Source organism: Eriocheir sinensis, chromosome 32, assembly GCF_024679095.1.
Source record: "Eriocheir sinensis breed Jianghai 21 chromosome 32, ASM2467909v1, whole genome shotgun sequence".
Classification (NCBI taxonomy): domain Eukaryota; kingdom Metazoa; phylum Arthropoda; class Malacostraca; order Decapoda; family Varunidae; genus Eriocheir; species Eriocheir sinensis.
Genome location: NC_066540.1, coordinates 14604738 through 14628200, shown reverse-complemented (window position 1 = coordinate 14628200; position 23463 = coordinate 14604738). Strand labels below are relative to the sequence as shown.

The following is a 23463-nucleotide window of genomic DNA, read 5'->3' as shown; positions in this document are numbered from 1 at the left end:
GTTTTTCATTTCATTATGCTTTTTGTTTTTTTCCTTCATATTTTTTTTCCCTTCTTTTCACCGTGCGTGCGTTCTCTATGGCTCTCGCTTGCTTACTTTATTATTTTACTTCCTTACTTTATTATTTTTCTATCTTATCTTTCTTCCTCTCTCTCTCTCTCTCTCTCTCTCTCTCTCTCTCTCTCTCTCTCTCTCTCTCTCTTATATTTCCATCTTTCTGTATTTTCACTGTCAGTCTTTCTTCCTGTCTTTTTATTTCTTTTCTCTCTCTCTCTCTCTCTCTCTCTCTCTCTCTGTCCGCTATTTTTCTCTCTTCTTTATCTATCAAGCCATCTATTTATCTATCTACCTATCCATCCACTACCTACAAATCTATATTTCTCTTTAAGTATCGGTGCACAGTCATCACAAACTACTCTTGGAAGGCAAACTATGCAAACAGGATGCCTAGGGACTTGTAAAGACTTATGATCCGCTACAGTAACCTTAAGCTATTAACTGTAGCATTAAACGTAAACCGGGTCATTCTTGGGTAGCTTTGTCGTCAGCATGAAATATATATCAGCGTACTCGCCTCGTATCCGCGCATCCCATGGTAAACGATACTCTTGTCTTGTGCGAGAGCGGCGAGTCTGAGTAAATACATGCCGAGGCGAATGAACGCCGTCACGGCGCGCCTTATTTTCGGAGGCGATTTTGACCCTATGTATATTTTTACCTCGTGACGTACCCTACACAATCAAAATCAGAAAAGCATGGAAATTTAGGATCTGGGCTTATAAACGTGATGCGACGAAAACCAGCTGAGTACTAAGGAGTTGAAGGAAAATAAGTGCAAGAAAATGTGTATTCCCTACTTCATTTAACTCTGATTTTCGTATGTATTTTTTACATTATTGTTACAAATGTATGCTAGTGTGATGCAAAATTATCTCAAAAAGATGATGGTGGTCTCACGTTTTCTTAAAAATGAATGTTGGGTCAGGAAACAGGGAGGAAGTGAGGTGTGTGAAGTCGTCGGTTTTGGATGAACTGGGCACACCCACGGCCGCTGCCGTGCTTCACTCAGCAATATACAGGGAGACAGGGGACGCGCAGTCTAGCATTATGTCTGTGGTCTGACACACAGACTTACATACTAGACTGCGTCTCTGTCCTGTATTGTGCTGTGAGACCACCATTTCTGCATCACACTAGCATAAAATTCGAGCAATAGTTAAAAAAATACACATACGAAAATCAGAGTTAAATGAAGTAGGGAATACACATTTTCTTGCATTTATTTCCCTCCAACTCCTTAGTACTCAGCTGGTTTTCGTCGTATTTATTTTCGTATGTGTATTTTTACATTATTGTTACAATTTTATGCTAATGTGATGCAGAATTTTCTCAGGAAGATGATGGTGGTCTAATTTTTCTTAAAAATGAATGTTGGCGTCAGGAAACAGGGTGGGAGTAAGGTGTGTGAAGTCGTCAGTTTTGGATGAACTGGGCACACCCACGGCTTCACTCAGCACAATACAGGGAGATTGGGGACGAGCAGTCTATTATGTAAGTCTGTAGGCTGACAACAAAGAGCATTCGACTGTGAAGTTATAAATGAACCTCTTCTTCGTGTTTAGTCTTCAGGTGTGTGTTCTTTTGAGGGGATAATCAAATAAATAAATTAATTAATTAATTAATAAATACATTGAAATACAGATAAATAGATAAAGAAATATATAATTATTGGGTGAACTAAATTAAACATATACACATTTTTCACGTATATTTCTTCATGTGTAAACTTCCCTTCTGCATTTTTTGGTTAACTTAAATTATAATGAGAGGAATTTATATATGCGGTGTTAAAACTACTGCTACCTTTACTACTACTACGACCATCACTACCGTTAACACTACCACTACTACCACTATTTCTAGCAACAAAAACTGCTTCTAAAATATAAATGAGAGACACCAGTTTAGTTCAGCACTAACAAGTTATGTTTGCCCTGCCTAGCATATTCCCTTACGACCATGTTACAAGTTCTCCCTTCCTCGACCATTCCCTTGTGACTATGTTATAGTCCGTTTCATTCCGTCTGTCCACTCGCGATCGTAGATGTGGCACCTATGCATTGTTAGTTCGTGATTGCGTGAAAATCAATTTTATATTTTCAGTGATATATTTGAATGTTTGCGTATAATAAAAATACTCAAGTCATCTCATATGAACCCCAAACAGAAGATTTGCATCGATAATCTACCATACAAGCACACGAAGGAACAACTTATATATTAAACAGTATAGTCTGATTATACTCGAACGACCTATGGCCTTTCAGATATCCACATTTCATCTCATGCAGGTGCATAAAGTGACATACGACTCTGCAAGTGTCTATACATAAGGGATATTAATGTGTTGCATGTAAATAACATGGGTAACCTAATATTCGAAAAAGCCTAGCATCGCATTCAATAGTTATTATTTACTTTTTCATGTTATTTCCATTATTAATTGTTATTTACATGCAGTAAATTATTAAGATACCCTGTATTTGCACTTGCAGAGCCAAATGTACTTTAATATACCTGAAATGAGCTATTAGTCAATGAATATGAAAACCTATAGATCGTTCGAGCATGATGTGACTAAGTTATTTGATACAAGCTTGTATTTTCCAGTGCTTGTACGAGTATGTTAGTTTATCGATGCAAACCACTGAGTTGTTTTTTTTATACATAAACATTCTAATATTATTGATAAATTAGCCTGAATGTCTATCACAAAAGTAGATTTTCATGTGTTCACGAACTAGAAATGCGCAGGTGCCACATCCATCACAATTCCCGCTTTGTTAGTGGACAGATGAAATGAAACAGACTATACAAGCTCTGTCTTTCTCGAACATTCCCTTACGGCCATGTTACAAACTCTTGTTGGTGGTAAGTGAGTGCTCAATTGCTAGTTGGTCCACGGGTAAGGAAAAACCAATACCCTTCAAGGTTATTTTATTTCAGAAATTACACAAAGTCATTGGGATAGATAAAACACAAAAGATACGTTGGCGTGTGTATATGCGTGTATGTGAATGTTGTGTAGTGTAAATGACATTGAAGTGTTGGTGTATGTGGTGAACAAAATGTGTGTGAGATGTGTAGCAGGATGTGGACAAACAGTTGAAGATAAACAATTAACAATAAAGATAAATAACGAGGACGCGACGAGAGACATAACAACACGACGAAACAAGATCGACAATGAAATAAGACAGTCTTCGCTACCGCGTTACATTTTCTTTTTAGTCACCGGGAGGAGGATGCGCATTTTTCAGCGGTGACTTGCTCTTCCTCGGCCATTTCCTTAAACCCATATTTCAAGCTCGCTCTTCCTCGGCCATTTCCTTACACTAATATTACAAGCTCTCCATACCCAGGCTATTCCCTCACGCCATTATTACAAGCTCTCCCTTCCTTTTTCTTTCCATTTCTTATATAACTAACAGTATATATTTAAGGCCGCTTTCACAGTCGTTTGGTACGCACCCTAACCAAAGGCCCTACCATCCTGCTGGTAGCAGCCATTACCATCGCCTCGATCCGCTTTCACAGTTGCTGTTTTCGTGGTATCGGCGACTACCAGCAGCGCGGTAACGGTAATGACAAGACGAAGGCGCGTGATGCGGCAGTGTTGGTATGCCGGAGCGGCGGGAAATGTCAACATTACATCAGCTGAGCGGGAGATTATGAAGAATAAATGTGAAAAATAAATGTAAAAAGAGTAAACGTGAAGAAAAGATATAAAGAATAACTGTAAAGAATAGATATGACGAAAAAATGTGGAGTGTCTCGCTGTAATACACCGCTCAAAACTACTAATAGCCTAATATTTCCTAGGGATAATAGGTGAAAATTTATTTGATAATGGTGACAAGTTTTATAGATCTATTTAGCAGATGCCAGCAAGACAGACTCTTCACCTATATATATATATATATATATATATATATATATATATATATATATATATATATATATATATATATATATATTCATTACACTTGTTCATTATTCACACTTATTTAGAAGACTTCATATTTTTCCACAACACGGCTGATTTCGTTATATGTGTGCCCTATGCATACATATGAGGCTATCTAGAATAGTACGAAAGTTTGACCAAGAAGGCATAACAGGTGAATTATGGTGACAAGTATTAAAGTCCTCCCTTCTCCTTTATTGTGTATTTTGCAACAATAAACCATCCATCAATCAAATTGAAATTTTCAGCAAAACGTTTACTGGTCAGCAGGTGAAGTGAGTTCATGTCATTCGAAGTCTTCTAATTTTTTTCTCATATTACCACTGAAGCCCTGCAACGTGTTGCGGTACTGTGTAATATTTTCTTACATCCATTTAAAGAAATAATATAACCACTTGAGCAAGAATTTGTTTTATTTAGTAATTAATGTCATTGGTAAGCTCCACTGGGGAGCCCCCGCGGCTACCAGAGCTCCGTTACCAGAGGTTCCAATCTCCGGTACTGATGCAGACAAACAGCGCCGCGAAAGACGACTGTGAAAGGGGATTTCTTGTTGAAAGATCGCCGCTCATTGGTAACGATGAAAACAAACAAAAGTGACTGTGAAAGCGGCCCTTAATCTTGAATCAACTAGTAATAAGATAAGGGTGTTTTCAAATATATTATTTTCTTTCATATTTGTGATTGTGAGCTTAAGTTAAAATGTAAACATACGCTCTCCTCCATCAAAGGTTATTAAGTCATTCATTTGATTCTTAAAGTCTGTATATATTTGCATCCTCTCCCCTCAGCTCCTCCGGCTCCTCCTCCTTCACAGTCACGGTACAAGTCTTTGGCACAGCGTCATCACAAAATCCTACGTACACCTCCGCCCCCCGTGTCTGGCGATACACGAGGGACACAACGCCTATTCACTGAGAGTCTCGAGTTTCTAAAAACTAGCAAACTCTTCTAAAAATAGACAATACTGATAAAATACTCCTCTGGTAAGGATGTGGATAGCTATAGTCTGTTAAACTCTTCTAAAGAATATAAATTACTAGCAAACTACTACTCTGGTCTATATTATAGTCTATTAATCTCGTCTAAAAATATACATTATTGATAAAATATTACTCTGGTAAGTTTGTGGAAGATTCTGAAGTTATCAAATTCTTCTAAAATATAAATTACTAATAAATATTCATCTGGTAAGGTTGGGGATGGTCTACAGCCTAATACAGACTCCTTAAAATACATAATAAATAGTCTTACAACTCTGTAAGGATACTTAGTGAGATATTGGAGGGCTCGAAGTCTGTTTAACTCTCCTAAAAGTACATTACTCCAAACAAACTACTCCTCAGGCAATAGTCCAGCGGGTCTAAGGCATAGTAAGGTCTTCTGAAAATGCCCAATAGATCAATACAATATTCTAGGCTTGTACAGTGGGTCCAAGAGGGTCAGAATAGCCTAATCACTTCTATAAAATATGTAATAATTTTATCTCCGCAAGTCAATGGTTAGTGAGATCATGTACTTTATGAAGCACATCAGAGTTTTTCAAAACACGAATTCTAATTTGTCAGGGTACATTAGAGGGGTTCTGAGGGTTTTAACAGCCAACAAACTTTAAAAATAAACACCATATAGATAACCCTAAAATGCTAGGCTAGGATAAAGAGGCTCTAGGAGGGGCTTTCAAAATTTACACTAACTGGTTTTAGTGTTTCAGGGTATACTGATGAGGTATTGAGGGTTTGTACACACTACTGATTCATCAAAATACATAGCTTTAGCTATGCTAAAGAGATTCTAGGGAGGTTCATAAATTAAACTCTTAAAAGTATTGATCAACTAATTATAAATATGCTAGGCTATAACAGTGAGGTTCTGGAGGTTCTAAGGCTGATTAACTCTTCTAATCATATATATCAGGTAATTCTAAGTCTGCAAGGCAGTATTTGTGGTCTCTTGGATGTTCTAAAGTCTTGGGAACTTAGAAAACTATATGAGCCCATTCGGGACTGGCGAAGCTGTTGACGTTTTCCATTTGAAGAGCTTTATAGAACCAGACTTCATCAGTGTCGGTTTGTTTAAAGTCTGATGGATTCTCTAGAAATATATAAATTCCTTAGAACTATATAAATCTTTAGAAATATATAAATTCCTCTGAAATATAGCTACCTCAGAACTCTATGAATCTTTAGAAATATATAAGTTCTTAGAAACATAAATTCCTTAGAACTATATATTTTTTTGGAAATATATGAATTCTTAGAAGTATATAAATTCCGTTAGAAATATAAAGATTCCTTAGAAATATACAAATTCTTAGAAACATATGAAAGTCGTGGAAATATATCAATTATTCAAAAACACATAAATTCCTTTGAACTATATGAATCCTTAGAAATATGTAGATTCTTAGAAATATATAAATTCCTCAGAAGTACAGACTCCTAGAAAAATATACTAATTGAAATATATATGTAGACAATCCAAAAATATATGTAGATTCTAAGAAAATATATAAACTCTTTAGAGATATCAATAAGCTCCTTCCAAGTTTGCTAAGCCATAGATGTTCTCCAGTTTCAAAAGCCACGTAAACTGAATATCATGAAGACCTGTAAGTTACAAAGCGCCATTCACACACGTTCACGTTCGGTCAATAAATAAAACACGTACACGTACGTCTCTCAGGTTCGCGCGCGTATTGAAATAATTCCTTTCCTTAATGATACAAATGACTAGAATAAAGGAATCAACTTAAGGGGGTGGAGGGCAGGAATATTTAAAGGAAGGCATGTGATCAAGAAAAAATCCTAAAACACCAGAATTAGGAATCCAGAGATTTGGAATGTTTGAAATATCACTCAAAACGTATACAATAATTCCAAAAGGACGGACGACTGCGTGGGGGAATGAATGAGAGGGTTAATTACGTCATATCAAACAGTGCTTGGTTTGTTGTTCTGGGATCGTTGAAAATGGATATGAAAGAAAAATACCTGTTCTCATTTTTTTCTCTCACTTCGTTGTTATCTTTCCATGTTTCGAAGACGATGTGGCTTTCTGTGAGGCTTACTTAAAATGTGACCCAAGGATAATATTACTGTTTACATCTTCAAAACGTCGACAAGGAAAAGAATAACATATGTTTGTTTACTCCTTCAAACCGTTGACATGCTAACCGATACCCTTCCTTTTTTGCTTCTATTTTCCGTGCTAACTTCCACTTTTTCGAGGACGCTGTGACGGAGATGGCTAAAAAATGGTCAAAATACTTATTGTTTGCTCACGCCTTCAAAACATCGACAAGTAAAGAAAATATCCACGCGTATTTTCCGTATTTTCCTGCACTTGTTAGGAGGACGCCATGGCTCTGAGAGGGTTAAACAATCAATATAATTATGTCTGTGTGTCTACTTCTTCCTGCCAACCACCCGGATGGCCTTGGCATAATCGTCGAACATGTCCATCATGAGAAGATCGTCAATGCACTGGCGGAAGACGATGTTGCTGTAGCAGTCGCTCCTGAAAACGCCACCAAAGAAACCGTTAGTAGTGACTTGGGGAAAACGGATTAAAGGGTGCCGAAAAAATGTAACTTGTAGAGGAAGGACATAATTATGAGCTAATGACTACATGAAAGAAAAATAACAGAAATTTAAGGATAACTCAATAAGTAAGTGAACCAAAGAAAACATTAGCTTGAAACGGGTAAAATTAACCATAACTAAATAAATGAAAGTTAACACCATAAAAATGAAATGTTGAGAAAAAAAATTACCTTCAAACTGAATGAAAAATGAATGATAAAAAATTACTTCTAAATAATGATCAACTTAGAGCAACTTAAGCAGAAAGATTACATTACGGTAAAAAAGCAAAAAAGGATTTAATAAACAGAAGAATCAGAATAAACATGCAAATAAAAATAGAAAGGAAAGGAAAATACTGATAACGATGCAAGATGCAAACTTAGAAAAGTAATATTTAATAGTTAATAAAAAGAAGTTAATATTAAATAGAAAAAAATGTTACAGACGAGCAGATAAAAAGAAAAACAAATAATGTCTAGAAAGGTATAAAGAGATAGTTAAAAATGGGTGGAACTGACCGTAGACTTTATAGTTATATAAAAATGTGTAGGAATTTAATGTAAAATATACGATATATATTTATGATAAATTAATGGTAGAAATTAGTGTAAAATAAATGGAAGAAATTAGAGTAAAACAAAGAGTGAAAGATACATCCATGCAGTAAAAAAATATTAAATAAAAATCGAGAAGAAAGGTAAGAATAGAAAAAAAAATGGTGTTCTTGCATTTAAAAGGTGGTTAAAAGTGGTAAAAAGTAATAAATCAAAATCTACAACAACAAAAGTAGAGTAAGGAAAAAAGTAGAGAGTAATAACCAAAAAATATTTTTGTCAATTAAATATGAAGATGGAAAAGAGGAAAAATTGGAGAGAAAAGTTAAAGATAAAATCAAAATATAAATGCTTTGTTATTTTTGGTCAGTTAAACAAGCGGAGTAAAAAAAAATACATAAAAATCGAACGCCAGTAGGATTGAAAAAGTTAAAAATAATAAATAAAAATATGCCTGTTGTTATTTTTGGGGAAAGAGTGGGACCAAGATGCATTAGAACAAGACACGGGCAAACACAAATATGTATAACTTGGACCTAGAAACAGACAAACACAGAACGAGTTAATCAATAGACACATACAGACACAGGATTAATAATCAATACATACGGTGGTTAGCTATGCGTCATTATCCCTCAGAAAGACAGAAGGGTAATCAGGATCTAACCACGGTCACAAGGTTAATAATTAGGACATGCGGTGGTCAGCTATGCGTTTTTATCCCTCAGACAAACAGCGGGTTGATCAAGACCTTACCGGTCACAGGATTAATAATTAGGACATGCGGTGGTTAGCTATGCGTCATTATCCCTCAGACAAACAGCGGGTTGATCAAGACCTTACCGGTCACAGGATTAATAATTAGGACATGCGGTGGTTAGCTAAGAATCACTATCCCACCGTTTACCGGCATCTTATCCTCTGAGGGCGTCTCTAATGCGGAGCAACTGGTCGGGGTTTTCCAGCAGAAGGCCCTCCACACAGTACTCAAACATATCATTGTCGAAACAGTCTCTCCTAGATGGCGTTGGTTCGGGAGCGGAAGGGAAGGAGGAGGAGGAGGAGGCAGGAAGGAAATGATAAAGTTAGGCATAAAAACTTAAGACAAAAAGTCACCTTGGTCTAAAATAATAATAACATAAATGATAACATAGGGAGGAGACTAAACTTAGGCATAAAAAAGCCAAGAAAAAAATTACATTGGTAAAAAATAATAACGAAAATGATAATGCAAAGTTTATGAAATTTAAGAAATGTTATAGTTATAGGAGGAGGAGGAGGAGGAGGAGGCAGGAAGGAACTTGAAGAGTTAAACATAAAAAAAAAGTCACCTTAGTCTAAAATAATAATACGGTAAATGATAATGTAGGGAAAAGCATGGTTAGAAATGTTAAACTAAATTCGGCATAAAAAAAAAAGACATTGGTCAAAAATAATAACGAAAATGATAATGCAAAGTTAATGAAATTCAAGAAATTTTATAGTTAAGCGTGAAAACTTAGGAGAAAACATCATCTTGGTAACTTAAAGAAAATATAATGTTGATAACTTAGAGAAAACGCTATTTTGGCTAAACTAATAGAGTAAATCATAAACAATGCTTTAGTTAGGCATAAAATCTTAAGAGAAAACATAACTTTGGTACGTAAATTGTAATGAGCGGCAAATAGAAGGTAAAAGAAATACTAAAGTCAGCCGTACGTACGATCAAGACTAACAAAATTATATAAATGTTAAACTTAAAACCTGAATCAAACTTCATCAATATTAAAGCAAATAATAAAACAAACGTTCAAAATAACTCTAGCTGATTCTATTAAACTAACAAATATATAACACAAAGTAAAAACAAATATGAAAATGAATGATAACACAATAATAACAAATAAATGGTGATTTTTTTTAACTAACGAGATATAGGTAAATAGATAGAGAGAGAAAAGACAAGAGATTGAAAGAAAAAATAAAGATAGAATGAGAAAACAGATAGACCACACACACACACACACACACACACTCCCAATACCCTTACCCCCTCACACACACCTCCTTTCCCCCCTTTTAGCCTACCTGCAGCCACTAGCGACATGGGACGAGCGGTAGAGGTTGAAGCAGTCGTCGCACACGTGTTCCAGCTTGCTGAAGAGGGACCTGTCGTAGATGCCCTTGCAGGAACGGTCGTAGGCCTGGCGTTTCTCCAGAGGGTGGCCGGCTGGTCCCTCCCCGGCTACACTCAGCTCTCCCAACGCTGCTGAGGAGTCTGCACCGTCTCTCAGTTGACTCAGCAACCTCTCCATGCGCCCGAACCCTTCTGCTGAGCGGGCGTGTGCGTGGGGGAGGATGAGAATCGAGGCGCCAAGAGCTACCACCACCACCAGCACCACCGTCGAGGTCTAAGAAGGAAAACGGAGAGGGTAGAAGGATAACTATAATAATAATAATAATAATAATAATAATAATAATAATAATAATAATAATAATAATAATAATAACGATAATAATAGATGAATACATAATAAACAAGACATACAGGAAATGGGTAAGAAGATAGGATGATTGTACCAAAGAATGTGGGAAAGCATGAAAATGCTGATAAGAGAGAGAGAGAGAGAGAGAGAGAGAGAGAGAGAGAGAGAGAGAGAGAGAGAGAGAGACTGACTATCACTAGACTCCAAGAACTACTCACGGAAATCCTAAAACTTCCTCTGCGAAAGCCTGATCAAGTTTGGGCGGGCAAGCCTCGATTTTTTTATAGAAAACGGGCCTTAGGTTTAGGCCCGTTTTCTCTGACGCTTTCGGCTCTCACAACAAGTATTTCCCAAGGCCACAAATGAGATTAGTCGGGTCCCCATGAGAGTTTTTCACGTTCATGGTGCAGAAGTCTTGTCAAACTATCACTAGACATATATAACTACCTATAAGTACTAACACAATCTCTACCAAAGCCTTACCAATCGTGGGTGTGTGAGCCCCGAAATGTTTGAGGATACAGGCCTTGGTTTTAGCCCAATTAGTGTTAACAAGAGTTGTGGGGAAGTTGTTCTCTGACTATATCTGGCGCTGATTGGGCCTCACCTGGAGTATGCTGTGCAGTGCAGTTGCCAATATTACTACAAGGATATATATTCTCTCAAGGCAATACAAGGACAAAGAACAAAGGAGAAGAAAAATTCGAATCCAAGTGGAAAAAAAGACAAAGAAATTGAACATATATTGATAAGATAGAAAGTTATAAATAAGTGCTAGTCATATTTATAAATGAGGAAAGAAGACAGGAAAAAAATGAGAAAAAAGCAAGGAATGCGTAAATATAATGATTGTCAGATGGTGAGAACGGAAATAATGATAGAAAGATAGTGACAAATAAATAAGATAAGAAGATTTAAATGAACGTTAGACAGCTTCATGGTTGGGAAGGTAAGAGAGAAAACAGAAGAGGAAGGAAAGGAAAAGCAAGGAATAAAAGTAAAAATAGACAGAAATGATGGAAAGACAAGATATGATAGAAAATAATGAATAAAGATCAGGTGTGGAATCCGGAAAGATTTTGCAAAGTTACAGATTTGTTAGCCCTCGTATAGGTAACGTACGCTACTGCTGCGTAGCGAGTTAAGTGTGGATCCAGAAAGCTTTAGGTAAGGAGACAGGATCGCGTTGTTTGGCCAGAATCTACGTAACCAGCTATGACGTCATAAGACTCGCCAGCGATTCACAAGCGTGTTATCAGAACCGTCAGCCAATCGTAAGGCAGCCGCCTTCAGCTGTGGGTTCAAAACAACCCGTTCTCTTTTCCAATTTTCTTCCTTTTTCCATCATAATAAGACACAATGGCTATTTATAACGTTTCTAAGACCATATTTACTTTATTCCCGCTTTTTACATCTACGTGGTAAAGACGTTTATGTTGAAATTAAAGGTTTAAAAAATGTTGAAGATACTAAATCGTAATCTGGGAACATTTCGTTGTTTGCTTCACAATTACGTCAAGGTAACTCTGCTTTTCGACGTCTTGTTATCTACGAACATGCTTAAGGGGAAGAAAAAGAAGATAAGGAGGAGATTGAGACAGGAAGAGAGCAGAGAAAAATATGGGACAGATATCGAGGCAGACGTTATTGAAGGACGAAAGGAAGGAACGAGGGAAAGTTAAGACTGTCTTGTCATATCTGCTGAATGCTTTAGATAATAAGAAAGAAGAGATAAGAAGAAAACAGACGGGATGAGAAGGGCAGAAATCGACAAGCTAATCCTCGTCGACAGAGCCGACTTTTGGTTGGCGACAGTCGATATAGTCAGTCTGTCGGCTTCCAATTCATGTGCTGTCCACGGAGGGACAAGTCTAGAGATGGATGGATGGATGAATGGGTGAGGAGGAGGTAGGAAGATGAATAAAGAGAAAGGAAGGAAGAATAGAAGGGAGGAGGGAGGTCTGTCAGTCCCCCGGGCCTCAGTGTTGCTGGGAAAACGTATCATACCGCCCACACTTCTCATGCCTCTTAAAGTGTGTGTATCTCGTTTTTAACACTAATATGCCAGCAAATGCTATATTCAGCTATAATGGTCCATTTCCATTAACGCAAATCGAATGCATTTAGTAAGTTACATGACCTACCGGGGTATCTGTTAGTTTTAGCAAGTTTCCGCACACTTTACAGAATCTGTAACCTTTCTGGATCCAACGTTACGTTACAAAACCTTTCTGGATCCACCGGTAGCGTACAGTGTTACGTAAGCTGACTTACATATTGTTTCTCGTTTCTGGACCCCACCCCAGATAAATCAATGAAAGTTAGACAAATTTGTGAGAGGAAGAAAGAGAGGAAACAAGGAGAGAAAGACAAGCAAGGCATAAAAGTAAAAAGAAAAATATCGATAAAAACAAATTTATATAGATAGGAAGTTTTAAATGAAGTTAGACAAATCAACGAATGGGGAAGGAAGGCAAGAAACGAAAAAGAGGAAAAAGTGAATCACAAGATGAACCACTGATACACACACAAACAAACAAAGGTAGAAAGAGTTGAATGAAGTTAGACAAATATACGAATAGGGAAAGAACGGAAGAAAACAAGAGAAAAAAAGAGAAATGCAGGCAAAAACAACGATAAAGAAATAGAGACAAACAAAAGGTAACAGGAGGGAATATTTGACCCACACTCACCATTCTGTAGGCCACCATTGCGGACTTGAGGGAGGTGTGTCACTGTAAGAGGAGCTAAGGAGTCTTCTTCTCCCTATGGATGCTGAAGCTAGACTGCTGCGGTTGATCTCGCCGCCTTCCTTATATACATCTGGTGACGTCACGGGGCTCTTCAATTGGGTGATGGTTCTTGGCGAAATTTCCAGGGAAGTGAGAGTCATCCCGCAGTTTTCCGGTGTGTGTGTGTGTGTGGGGGTTAGACTCAATTGGCTGTTATATTTCATTGCGTCTTCATTTCAATCTGCTTTTCTTCAATTTTTTTCCCCCTCCGTTTCCTCGTGCCCGCATTCTCCATGGTTCTTGCTTACTTTCTTACTGTCTGTCTTTCGTTTCTTTTCTTGCTTTCTTATTTTTTTTATCTTTTCTTATCGATGTCTCATCTGTATCTTCTATATCTTATCTAAATCTTCTATATCTTATTAATCTTATATTTCTTCCCCACTCTCTCTCTCTCTCTCTCTCTCTCTCTCTCTCTCTCTCTCTCTCTCTCTCTCTCGCTCTTATATTTTCATCTATCTGCCTTTTTCACCATCTGTCTTTCTTCCTGTCTTTCTTTTTTCTACTCTTCTTTCTTTCCCTCTCTGTCCGGCTATTATTCTTTATCTTCCTTATCCATTCACTACCTACCTATCTATATTTCTCTTTATGTATCGATGCGCAGTCATCACAAACTACTCTTGGAAGGCAAACTATGCAAACAGGATGCCGAGGTACTTATATAAGACTTATGATCCACTACTATTAACTTATTGACTGCAGCATTAAGCGTAAGTCGACTCGTTCGTAAGCCGCTTTCTCGCCAAAAATCACCTCCCGCAGAACAGCATGAAATATATATTAGCGTGCTCGCCTCGTATGCACGCATCCCATGGTAAACGATTCTCTTGTCTAAAACACCGAGGAATTGTGAAATTGTGCACCGAAATTAGAGACGTTGGTGACATGTGGCATCTTACGTTTTCCTGGTGTGAAGGAAAATGGAGCGCCGAAGCGGACACTATGATAAAGTGAATAAGTCAGTGGCGAGGAAAATCACACTGAAAAATTAAACTTATAATATGATACGGTAGTGATGTGAACCGAGACTTATACTCTGCTCACACTACCTTGGAAAACATGCCCTTCACCCTTCCCCTAAAGTGTACATCAATGGCCAGTTTACAAGAAAGTCACGCTCGGTATGGTATAGAATTGGTAAGCGAGTCGAGAAACAAAGGTTAACCCGGTGGCAGCGATGGGATAAATTTGTGGCTTTACCGTGTACCAGCGACGGGCCAAATTTTTCCCATGATATAAACCCCCCCAAAAAATAGATGATGCATAAACTGATCACAAATGCGTTAATGTATATTATGAAATGGTTTGCGTGAGTGATGATTTTTTTCTCCTTTTTCTCGCTTAGAGGGGCCTTTAAGAAACATGATCCCCGCAGCTACCAGGTTAAAAATATTCTAGTGAGGATTGAGTACAAGAAATGGACATGGGCAGGTCCCAACATGTGTAGAACAAATAACAGACGGGCAACCAAAACAAGAGAGTGGCAACCCAGGAATTGTAGAGGTCAAACACCAGAAGAAGAACCAGGTGGAGAGATGGGAAGATAAGGCTTCTGTTAAAAAAATATATGCATTCATGGACTTATTAAGTGTTGGTTACGACTATTAGTAAACGATCGGGAGGAAGCGAGTGAAAACTGACCCCGTTCCAATGACGTGTCACGCGAAAATAATCTAGCAGCCAAAAAGCGAGTTAGTAGCATTTTTATTGGCATTACTACTACTACTACTACTACTACTACTACTACTACTACTACTACTACCACCACAACTACTACTACCATAACTACTACTACTACTACTACTACTGGCAACCTCACTGACAACAAAAGATAAATGAATATAATAATAATAATAATAATAATAATAATAATAATAATTTTGATATCAGTTGTAATTCGAAGTATTTCCTGCGTAATCCTATTTCCTCATGAATAAAATCTCTCAATCTCTTATTCTTACAAACACTGAGTCACATAAGGAGAAGAAAAGGAGTAGATAACACGAGGAGGAGGAAAAGAAGGAGGAGGAGGAGGAGGAGGAGGAGGAGGAAGAAGGAAGGAAGGAAGTGATGTAACTAAGAGAGAGAGAGAGAGAGAGAGAGAGAGAGAGAGAGAGAGAGAACGTAAGAAAAAAAAAGAAAGAAAGAAGGAAAAAGAAAGAAAGAAAGAAAGAAAAGAAAGAAAAGGAAAGAAAGAAAAGAAAAGAAAGAAAGAAAGAAAGAAAGAAAGAAGGAGACAGGTATTTTCTTAAATGGATGAAACCACTTGACACCACTTGAGAGAGAGAGAGAGAGAGAGAGAGAGAGAGAGAGAGAGAGAGAGAGAGAGAGAGAGAGAGAGAGAGAGAGAGACAGACACGGACAGACAGACAGTCAAACAGACAGACAGACACAGACAGACACAGACAGACAGACAGACAGACACAGACAAACAGACAGACAGACAGACAGACAGACAGACAGAAAGACACACACACACACACACACACACACACACACACACACACACACACACACACACACACACACACACAGAGGAGGGGAAGGAAAAAAATCTCTCTCTCTCTCTCTCTCTCTCTCTCTCTCTCTCTCTCTCTCTCTCTCTCTCTCTCTCACTGAGGATGTACTAATCTTCTTTCGTATTCTTTTCCCTTTTCTCCTTTCCCCTCCTCTTCCTCCTTCTCCTCCTCTTCATCCTATTTCTACGAATCGGCCACAAGTTTTCGTGACTTGAGGCACACAAGCAGTGTAAGTCTGTCTGTAGAGAGTTAATAGTTTGCTCGGGTTTATCGCGAGGAACTTTGAGTGGTAAGACACCGAGAGTAATGTTGTCATTGTGTAACTCGTTGGTGAGACCTCGCCTGGAATACGCATCACAGTGTTGGTATCCTAATTACAAGAAGGAGATTGAGTTATTATTGAGGATGCAGCGGCGGGCTACCAATATCATAGCATCGTTGGGGCACGGCCGTATGGAAAACGAATTCAGTGATTCAACAAAGACAAAAAAGAGATGACACCGGCGGGGATTTGACACAGGCCTTTAAGTACGTACCTCAGTGAGTCCAGTGATGTCAATCACTTCCAGTATTTTTAGCGCCAAACTAACCCGAGAACCAGAAACAATAACCAAGCAGTTCAAGGGAAGCGATGCACAACATACACCGACAGGAATTTATCAAAGTCATCTACCACTAAAACAACCTTCCTGCAGATGAGTTTAGTGTGAAAACGAACAACTCCTTTATAACCGCATTGGGCGTCACTTCGTTGCGTGAGGAGTGGGGTGAAGGTCCTCACCCGTACGGACAGAAAATGCTTTGGTCTGTTCCGCAGGTTACTGACGCCACACACACTGATCACACCACCGACGCGGCCTGACGTGTTACAGTTAAGAGATAAAAGGCTGCATGTTGCCTATTATTCCATATTTCCATATTTTCATGTTTACTCCTCCTCCTCCTCCTCCTCCTGCTGCTCCTCCTCCTCCTGCTCCTCCTACTTCTCTTCCTCCTTCCCCTCCTCCTCCTCTTTTCCCTCTTATTCCTTATCTCACATTTTTCAAGTAGATAATACTCTTCCTCCTTCCTCTATCCCTCCTCTTCTCCCTTTTATTCTTCTTCCTCTTCGTCTTCTTCTTCTTTTTCCTTTTTGTCCACTTCTCATATTTTTCTATAATTATTTTTTTAACTCTCTCTCTCTCTCTCTCTCTCTCTCTCTCTCTCTCTCTCTCTCTCTCTCTCTCTCTCTCTCTCTCTCTCTCTCTCTCTCTCTCTCTCTCTCTCTCTCTCTCTCCTCGTTTGTTCTCTCTCTCTCTCTCTCTCTCTCTCTCTCTCTCTCTCTCTCTCTCTCTCTCTCTCTCTCTCTCTCTCTCTCTCTCTCTCTTCTTCTTCTTCTTCTTCTTTTTCTCCTCCTCTTCTCCTTCTCCTTCTCTTCCTCCTCCTCCTAATCCTTCTCTTTTTCCTCCTCCCCTCCTCTTCCTCTATTGAAATACAAAGCGATCAATTATTCCAGTCATTGAGAGAAAGAGAGAGAGAGAGAGAGAGAGAGAGAGAGAGAGAGAGAGAGAGAGAGAGAGAGAGAGAGAGAGAGAGAGAGAGAAATAAACAAATAGATAAACAGATAGATAGACAGATATATAAATAGATAGAGAAAGATAGAATGATATAGATAGAGAGACAGGCAGACAGATAGATACATAGATATAGAAAAAAATAATAACGCCAATAATATCAGTATGAGGCAACTCACCCCTCTGCATCGTTGCCAATTGTTGTTTATTTTCCATTAATTTATTTCACTTAGAGAGCGCAGGATATTTTTTTTATATATATTTTTTTTCCTCCATTACATTTTTTCACTTTATTTTTTTTGTCTTACTTTTTTTTATTTTCTTATCAACGTTTTCTTATTATTATTGAATTAATCGCTTTGTAAATCGTGAATGATAAAAATTTGAATAGAAGATTAAATAAATAAAATAGGATAGAAATAAGCTACATATAATAAAAATAAATCAAAATAAATAAAGAGTAAAAGAAAATAAGGTGAAAAAGTAAATACATAAATAAAAATAAATGAAAACAATAAAAAAGTACAGTAAAATTAGATGGAAAGAACATATAGTAAAAAAAAAAACTAAATGAAAATAAGTAAAAAAATAAATTAAAGTAAGATGAAAAGTAAATACAGAAATAAAAATAAATGAAAACAATTAAAAAGTAAAATAAAATAAGACGAAAAGTAAATAGAATAAAAATAAATGAAAACAATTAAAAAGTTAAATAAGACGAAAAGCAAATAGAGTAAAAAAATAAATGAAAACAATTAAAAAAAGTTAAATAAAATAAGACGAAAAGCAAATAGAATAAAAAAATAAACGCAAATGTTTAAAAAAGTAAAATAAAATAAGACGAAAAGTAAATAGAGTAAAAAAAAAAATGAAAACAATTAAAAGTAAAATAAAATAAGACGAAAAGTAAAGAGTAAAAAAAAAATGCAAATATTTAAAAAAAAGTCAAATAAAATCAAATTAAATCTAGTAATAAAACTGAACGAAAAGATATGACGAGTATAATAAAATCAGATGAAAAGTATATCCAGTAAAAAAAATATGAGAAGAAATAAAAAAGTCAAATAATATGATAAGTAAATCTAATAAAACCTAAATGATAAGAAATAAAAACTTAAATAAAATAACACAAGTGGTAAATCTAACAAACAATAAATGAAAAGAAATAGAGTAACTGACATAAAAAAAATGTAAAATAAAATGAATAAATGTAATAAGATAAAAGAAAAATGCTAAAAACATCTCCATTTACAGATATTTTTGGTTGATAAGATTTGATGTTGTTTTGTTTTCCGCCAACACATGATTGAGTGAGTAGATAACATTTGTGAAAAATATTGTGTTTCACAGAACGATAATTATGAGTTGTTTGATCAATAGAGACGAATAAAAATCAACAGATATGTAAGTAAAATCAATAGACAAATAAAAATCAATAAAAATATAAGTAAAATCAATGGACGAAATAAAAGCAATAAATATGCAAAAAGAATGAAAAAATCAAGACTAATAAAAATCATGAAGAATTAATAAAAATGAAAAAATAATCCATATAAAGAATACTTTTAATCAATACAGATCAATAAAGGTAAGTAGAAAATCAATAAAGATGAACAGCAAAATAAATAAAAAAAACTCACTCATTTTTACTTTATCAATATTACAAGTCTTCATCTCAATATTTATCGTCAGCAAAGATGAATATAAAAATAAAAAAATAAAAAAACTAATAATGATGAGCAGAGACCAATCTTGCATTTATATAACATTAATATTGTCTCCGTCTTGATATTTCCTGTTAATAAAAATCAGTAAAAATAATAAAAGTAAAAAATAATAAAGATGAGAAGAAAAAAAATTATCTTTCACTTCCATCTTATTAATGCTACGTCTTCGTTTAAATGTTTCTCAATCAATAAAAACAAAATACACAAAAAAGCAATAAACTATCTTATATTATATTTTATTCATGTTATGTCTTCGTCTTATTTTCTTTCTCTTTAGTAATAAATCAATGAAAATAAAATATAGGGGAAGGTGAGGCTAAATGGCACAGGTGGGTGATATGGACCAGCCCGTTTTCTGTGTTTTTAGCTTCTGACAGCTCTTGATAAAGGTATGGATTTACTCCTCCGCTCATTAGTCAGCTGTAACATCGTAGGAATATCAACCCGGTAGCAGCGGGGATCATGTTTCTTAATGCTCCCTCCAAGCGCGGAAAATGAGAAAAAATCACCCCTCACACAAACCATTTCATAATATATAGGAAAGCATTTGTGATCAGATTATGTATCATCTATTTTGGGGGGTTTATATCATGGCACAAATTTGGCCCGTCGCTCCTACCGGGTTGTTATTTTTTATATTGTATTGATTTTACTTGTATTTTACCATTTGTTTGTTTTCTTTTCTTTGTTCCTTTTCAATAATCTCTTTTTCTATCATTTGTTTGTTTTAATTCTCTTTTGTTCCTTTTCAATTATCTCTTTTTCTATCATTTGTTTGTTTTAATTCTCTTTTGTTCCTTTTCAATTATCTCTTTTTCTATCATTTGTTTGTTTTAATTCTCTTTTGTTCCTTTTCAATTATCTCTTTTTCTATATGTACTTTTCATCTTTCTTTTGTTACTTTTTTTATTATATTAACTTTTGAACTTATTTTTAGTTTGTTTTCATCTTACGGTATCAAGCTCTTACCGTACTCTTTTATTTTACTTTTTTTTGTACTTTTTTTCGGTTAATTTCTCTTCAGTTACTTTTTAACTATATTAACTTATCATCTAATTCTCTATTATTATTTTTTAATTCTGTATGATTCAATATTTACCTTTCAAACTTTAACTTTAGGGTTCCTACTCAAGGAAAAAAAATCAATAACCCGTTTAGTAGTGATAAAACACAGAAAACAAATGAAAAACAGAAGCAAAACAGAGAAAAATAAAAAGCAAATACGAAGAGCGCAATATCCAAGATGGCAGGGCCAATGTTTACATCTACACACACACACACACTTACACACACACAAACACAGGGATTTCCACGCGTACACGAGGCCTAAGGTAGGTGCACACACACACACACACACACACACACACACACACATAAACACAAGTTCTCCCGCGTACACATGGCATTGAAAGACTTCCACCGCGCTGAGAAGCCACTTATACCTCCACTTATGTATGTACGTGTGTGTGTGTGTGTGTGTGTGTGTGTGTGTGTGTGTGTGTGTGTCGCTGTGCGTGGGTGTGTATGTGTGTTAAGTCTTAAGTGTTCTGGGGATCCTCAGGTAATTCCCGCCCATTATTCTCTCTCTCTCTCTCTCTCTCTCTCTCTCTCTCTCTCTCTCTCTCTCTCTCTCTCTCTCTCTCTCTCTCTCTCTCTCTCTCTCTCTCTCTCTCTCTCTCTCAACAAAAAACAAAGCTTTCAAAACATTCGCTTTCACATTAATTTCTTTATCCTCATCATTTTATCTTATTTTATTTTAGTTATTTTTATATTTTATTTATTTTAATTCTATTTTACCATTTGTTTTTTTCCTTTCTTCTTTTTAATTATTCTTTTCATCTTACTTTTATTCCTTTTTTTTACTATATCTACTTTTGTACTTATTTTTACCTTAGTTTTTATCCTACTGTATCTCATGATCTCAAATACTCCAACATGAGAAAGCCCGCAGTCTCTTAAGAAAAAAAGGGCCACATCTGCATATTTATAATAATAAATAATGTAATACCGCGTCGACAGTGGCGGCGGTGGTGGTGGTGGTGTTTGTTTACTCCCGAGCTGCCTCCATATATTATTGATGCTGCGGGCGTGTCAATTACTGGGAGTGGGTGTCATGCTAGGCTACTGGTTAATGAGGCTACGCTATCAGAGCCAAAGCATAGGAGATTACGCCCACCATCATACCGTTACCAAAAGAGCCCGCGCGAAATTCAAATTGGTGCGGATTTTTTAAGGTAATGTAAACAACTTAAAGGTAATAAGCAAAGGAAAAAAACGTCTGCCACTTTCCCGCCCAATCACACAGTCTGTCTAATATACTCAAGTTCGTCCCAGAGCAACAATATAGAAGGGTTGGGCACTCTCCTCACAGCCACCGTAAGTGTCGTGCGAGATTCAAATTTTTAAGGTAAAGGAAAAAGCTCAAAGGCGATAAAAGAAAGGAAAATATGTCTGCCACTTCCCTGTCCAGTCACACAGTCTGTCTAGTTCGTCCCAGAGCCATAGAATAGGAGAGTGTTGGTACCAAAAAGAGTAGCGCGAAATTCATATTGGTGCTGATTTATTTCAAGGTAAAGAAAACAATTCAAAGACAATAAACAAAGAAAAAAAAGGTCAGTCACTTTCCCGCCCAGTTACACAGTCTGTCTAATTCGTCCCAGAACCAAAGAATAGAAGACTTTGCCCATCATCTTTGCAAGCGACATGTTGCTACCAAAATAGTCCGCGCGAAATTCAAATTGATGTTGATTTCTTTTAAGGTAAAGGAAACAGCTTAAAGGTAATAAACAAATAAAAAAACGTCTGTCACTTCCCCGCCCAATCATACAGTCTGTCTAGCATACTCATTTTAACGCGCGCGAAATTCAAATTGAAGCCGATCTCTTTTAAAGTAAAGGAAAAAAACGTCTGTCACTTCCCCGCCCAATCATACAGTCTCTCTAGTATACTCATTTTAATGCGCAACTAATCAGTATTCCCAGTCGTTTATCCCAGATTTGATTAAAAAGTGGAATGTACTCCCGAATAAGATTGCTTCTCTTGCTGACATTGATAAGCTTAGAGTCAACACCCAGCTGTTAACTCATTGGGTTTGTTTTTGTCTAACCCTTTTTTATTCTCCTTATTTCACGGTCAGTCTCTCTTATTTTTCATATCTACGTCTACTCATCGAGGAGACTGTTAAGGTCTGTATCATGTTATTATGTTTTGATTTTGCCTTGATGTCCTTCCATGGATCTCAGTAACAATAATAATAATAATAATAATAATAATAATAATAATAATAATAATAATAATAATAATAATAAAAATAATAATAACAATTCTGGTTGCGGTTTAGTCTAGGTTAGGTCAGGTAAAATTAGATGAGTGACGATAATAATATCAAAAAATTTCCGTCTTTTTTTTTTTCTAACTATATTTCAATTTTGTGTGGTATTCTGAAAACTCTCTCTCTCTCTCTCTCTCTCTCTCTCTCTCTCTCTCTCTCTCTCTCTCTCTCTCTCTCTCTCTCTCTCTCTCTCTCTCTCTCTCTCTCTCTTTCCTAATCCTCATATTTCTTTGTTTATTCAGACGCCAACTTTCTGATGCAAGAGTTAGCTAAATCTCTCTCTCTCTCTCTCTCTCTCTCTCTCTCTCTCTCTCTCTCTCTCTCTCTCTCTCTCTCTCTCTCTCTCTCTCTCTCTCTCTCTCTCTCTCTCTCTCTCTCTCTCTCTCTCTCTCTCTCTCTCTCATATTCGACGAAAAGGAGAAAGAAAAAAGGAAAAAAAAAGTAAGGAAATAAGGAAGCAAGAATGTAAGTAAGGAAGGATGAAAGGGAGGGAGGAAGGAAAGATGGAAGGAAGGAAGGAAGGAAGGAAGGAAGGGAAAGGAGGAAAGGAAAGAACGAATAAAGAAAGAAAATAGAGCAGGGAGACATAAGGAAGGAAAAAATAAATTAAAAAGAAAAGGAAGGAAAAGAGAAAAAAAGGAAGGAAGGTAGAAAGGAAGGAAGGAAGGAAAGGAAAACAAGAAAAGGAGAAATAGGAGAGGTTAAGGAGGAGAGGAAGAGAACTTAGGGGAGAGAGAGAGAGAGAGAGAGAGAGAGAGAGAGAGAGAGAGAGAGAGAGAGAGAGAGAGAGAGAGAGAGAGAGAGAGAGAGAGAGAGAGAGAGAGAGAGAGAGAGAGAGAGAGGGGGGTCAACCTGGCGCCGCGGAAGTGTTGGGGGGGGCCAGGGGGGAACGGCGGCGGCGGCGGAGA

At 36.7% G+C, this 23463-nt stretch overlaps 1 protein-coding gene and 1 long non-coding RNA gene across 5 annotated transcripts in view; one reads left to right on the top strand and one right to left on the bottom strand.

Annotated features, from left to right (window-relative positions):
* Nucleotides 1-6922, top strand: part of LOC127006218 (uncharacterized) — a 51927-nt gene extending 45005 nt beyond the window's left edge. Inside the window, exon 4 of the long non-coding RNA XR_007759275.1 lies at nucleotides 5756-6922. This is a non-coding gene — a long non-coding RNA (uncharacterized LOC127006218). The remainder of the gene's footprint in view (nucleotides 1-5755) is intronic.
* Nucleotides 1-13446, bottom strand: part of LOC127006216 (crustacean hyperglycemic hormones-like) — a 54911-nt gene extending 41465 nt beyond the window's left edge. For 3 of the 4 annotated variants that reach the window (XR_007759274.1, XR_007759272.1, XR_007759273.1), the window contains exons 1-3: nucleotides 13330-13446; nucleotides 10239-10561; nucleotides 9007-9185 (exon numbers count right to left, since the gene is read on the bottom strand). Coding sequence is in view for 1 of the 4 variants with exons in the window: in XM_050875822.1 (XP_050731779.1) it covers nucleotides 7435-7546; nucleotides 10239-10561; nucleotides 13330-13347 (453 nt within the window). In the remaining 3 variants the exon portion in view is untranslated. Of the gene's footprint in view, nucleotides 1-4774; nucleotides 7547-9006; nucleotides 9186-10238; nucleotides 10562-13329 lie in introns of those variants that run through there. The other variant, XM_050875822.1, reaches the window with a different exon arrangement.
* Between the last annotated feature and the right edge of the window lie 10017 nt (nucleotides 13447-23463).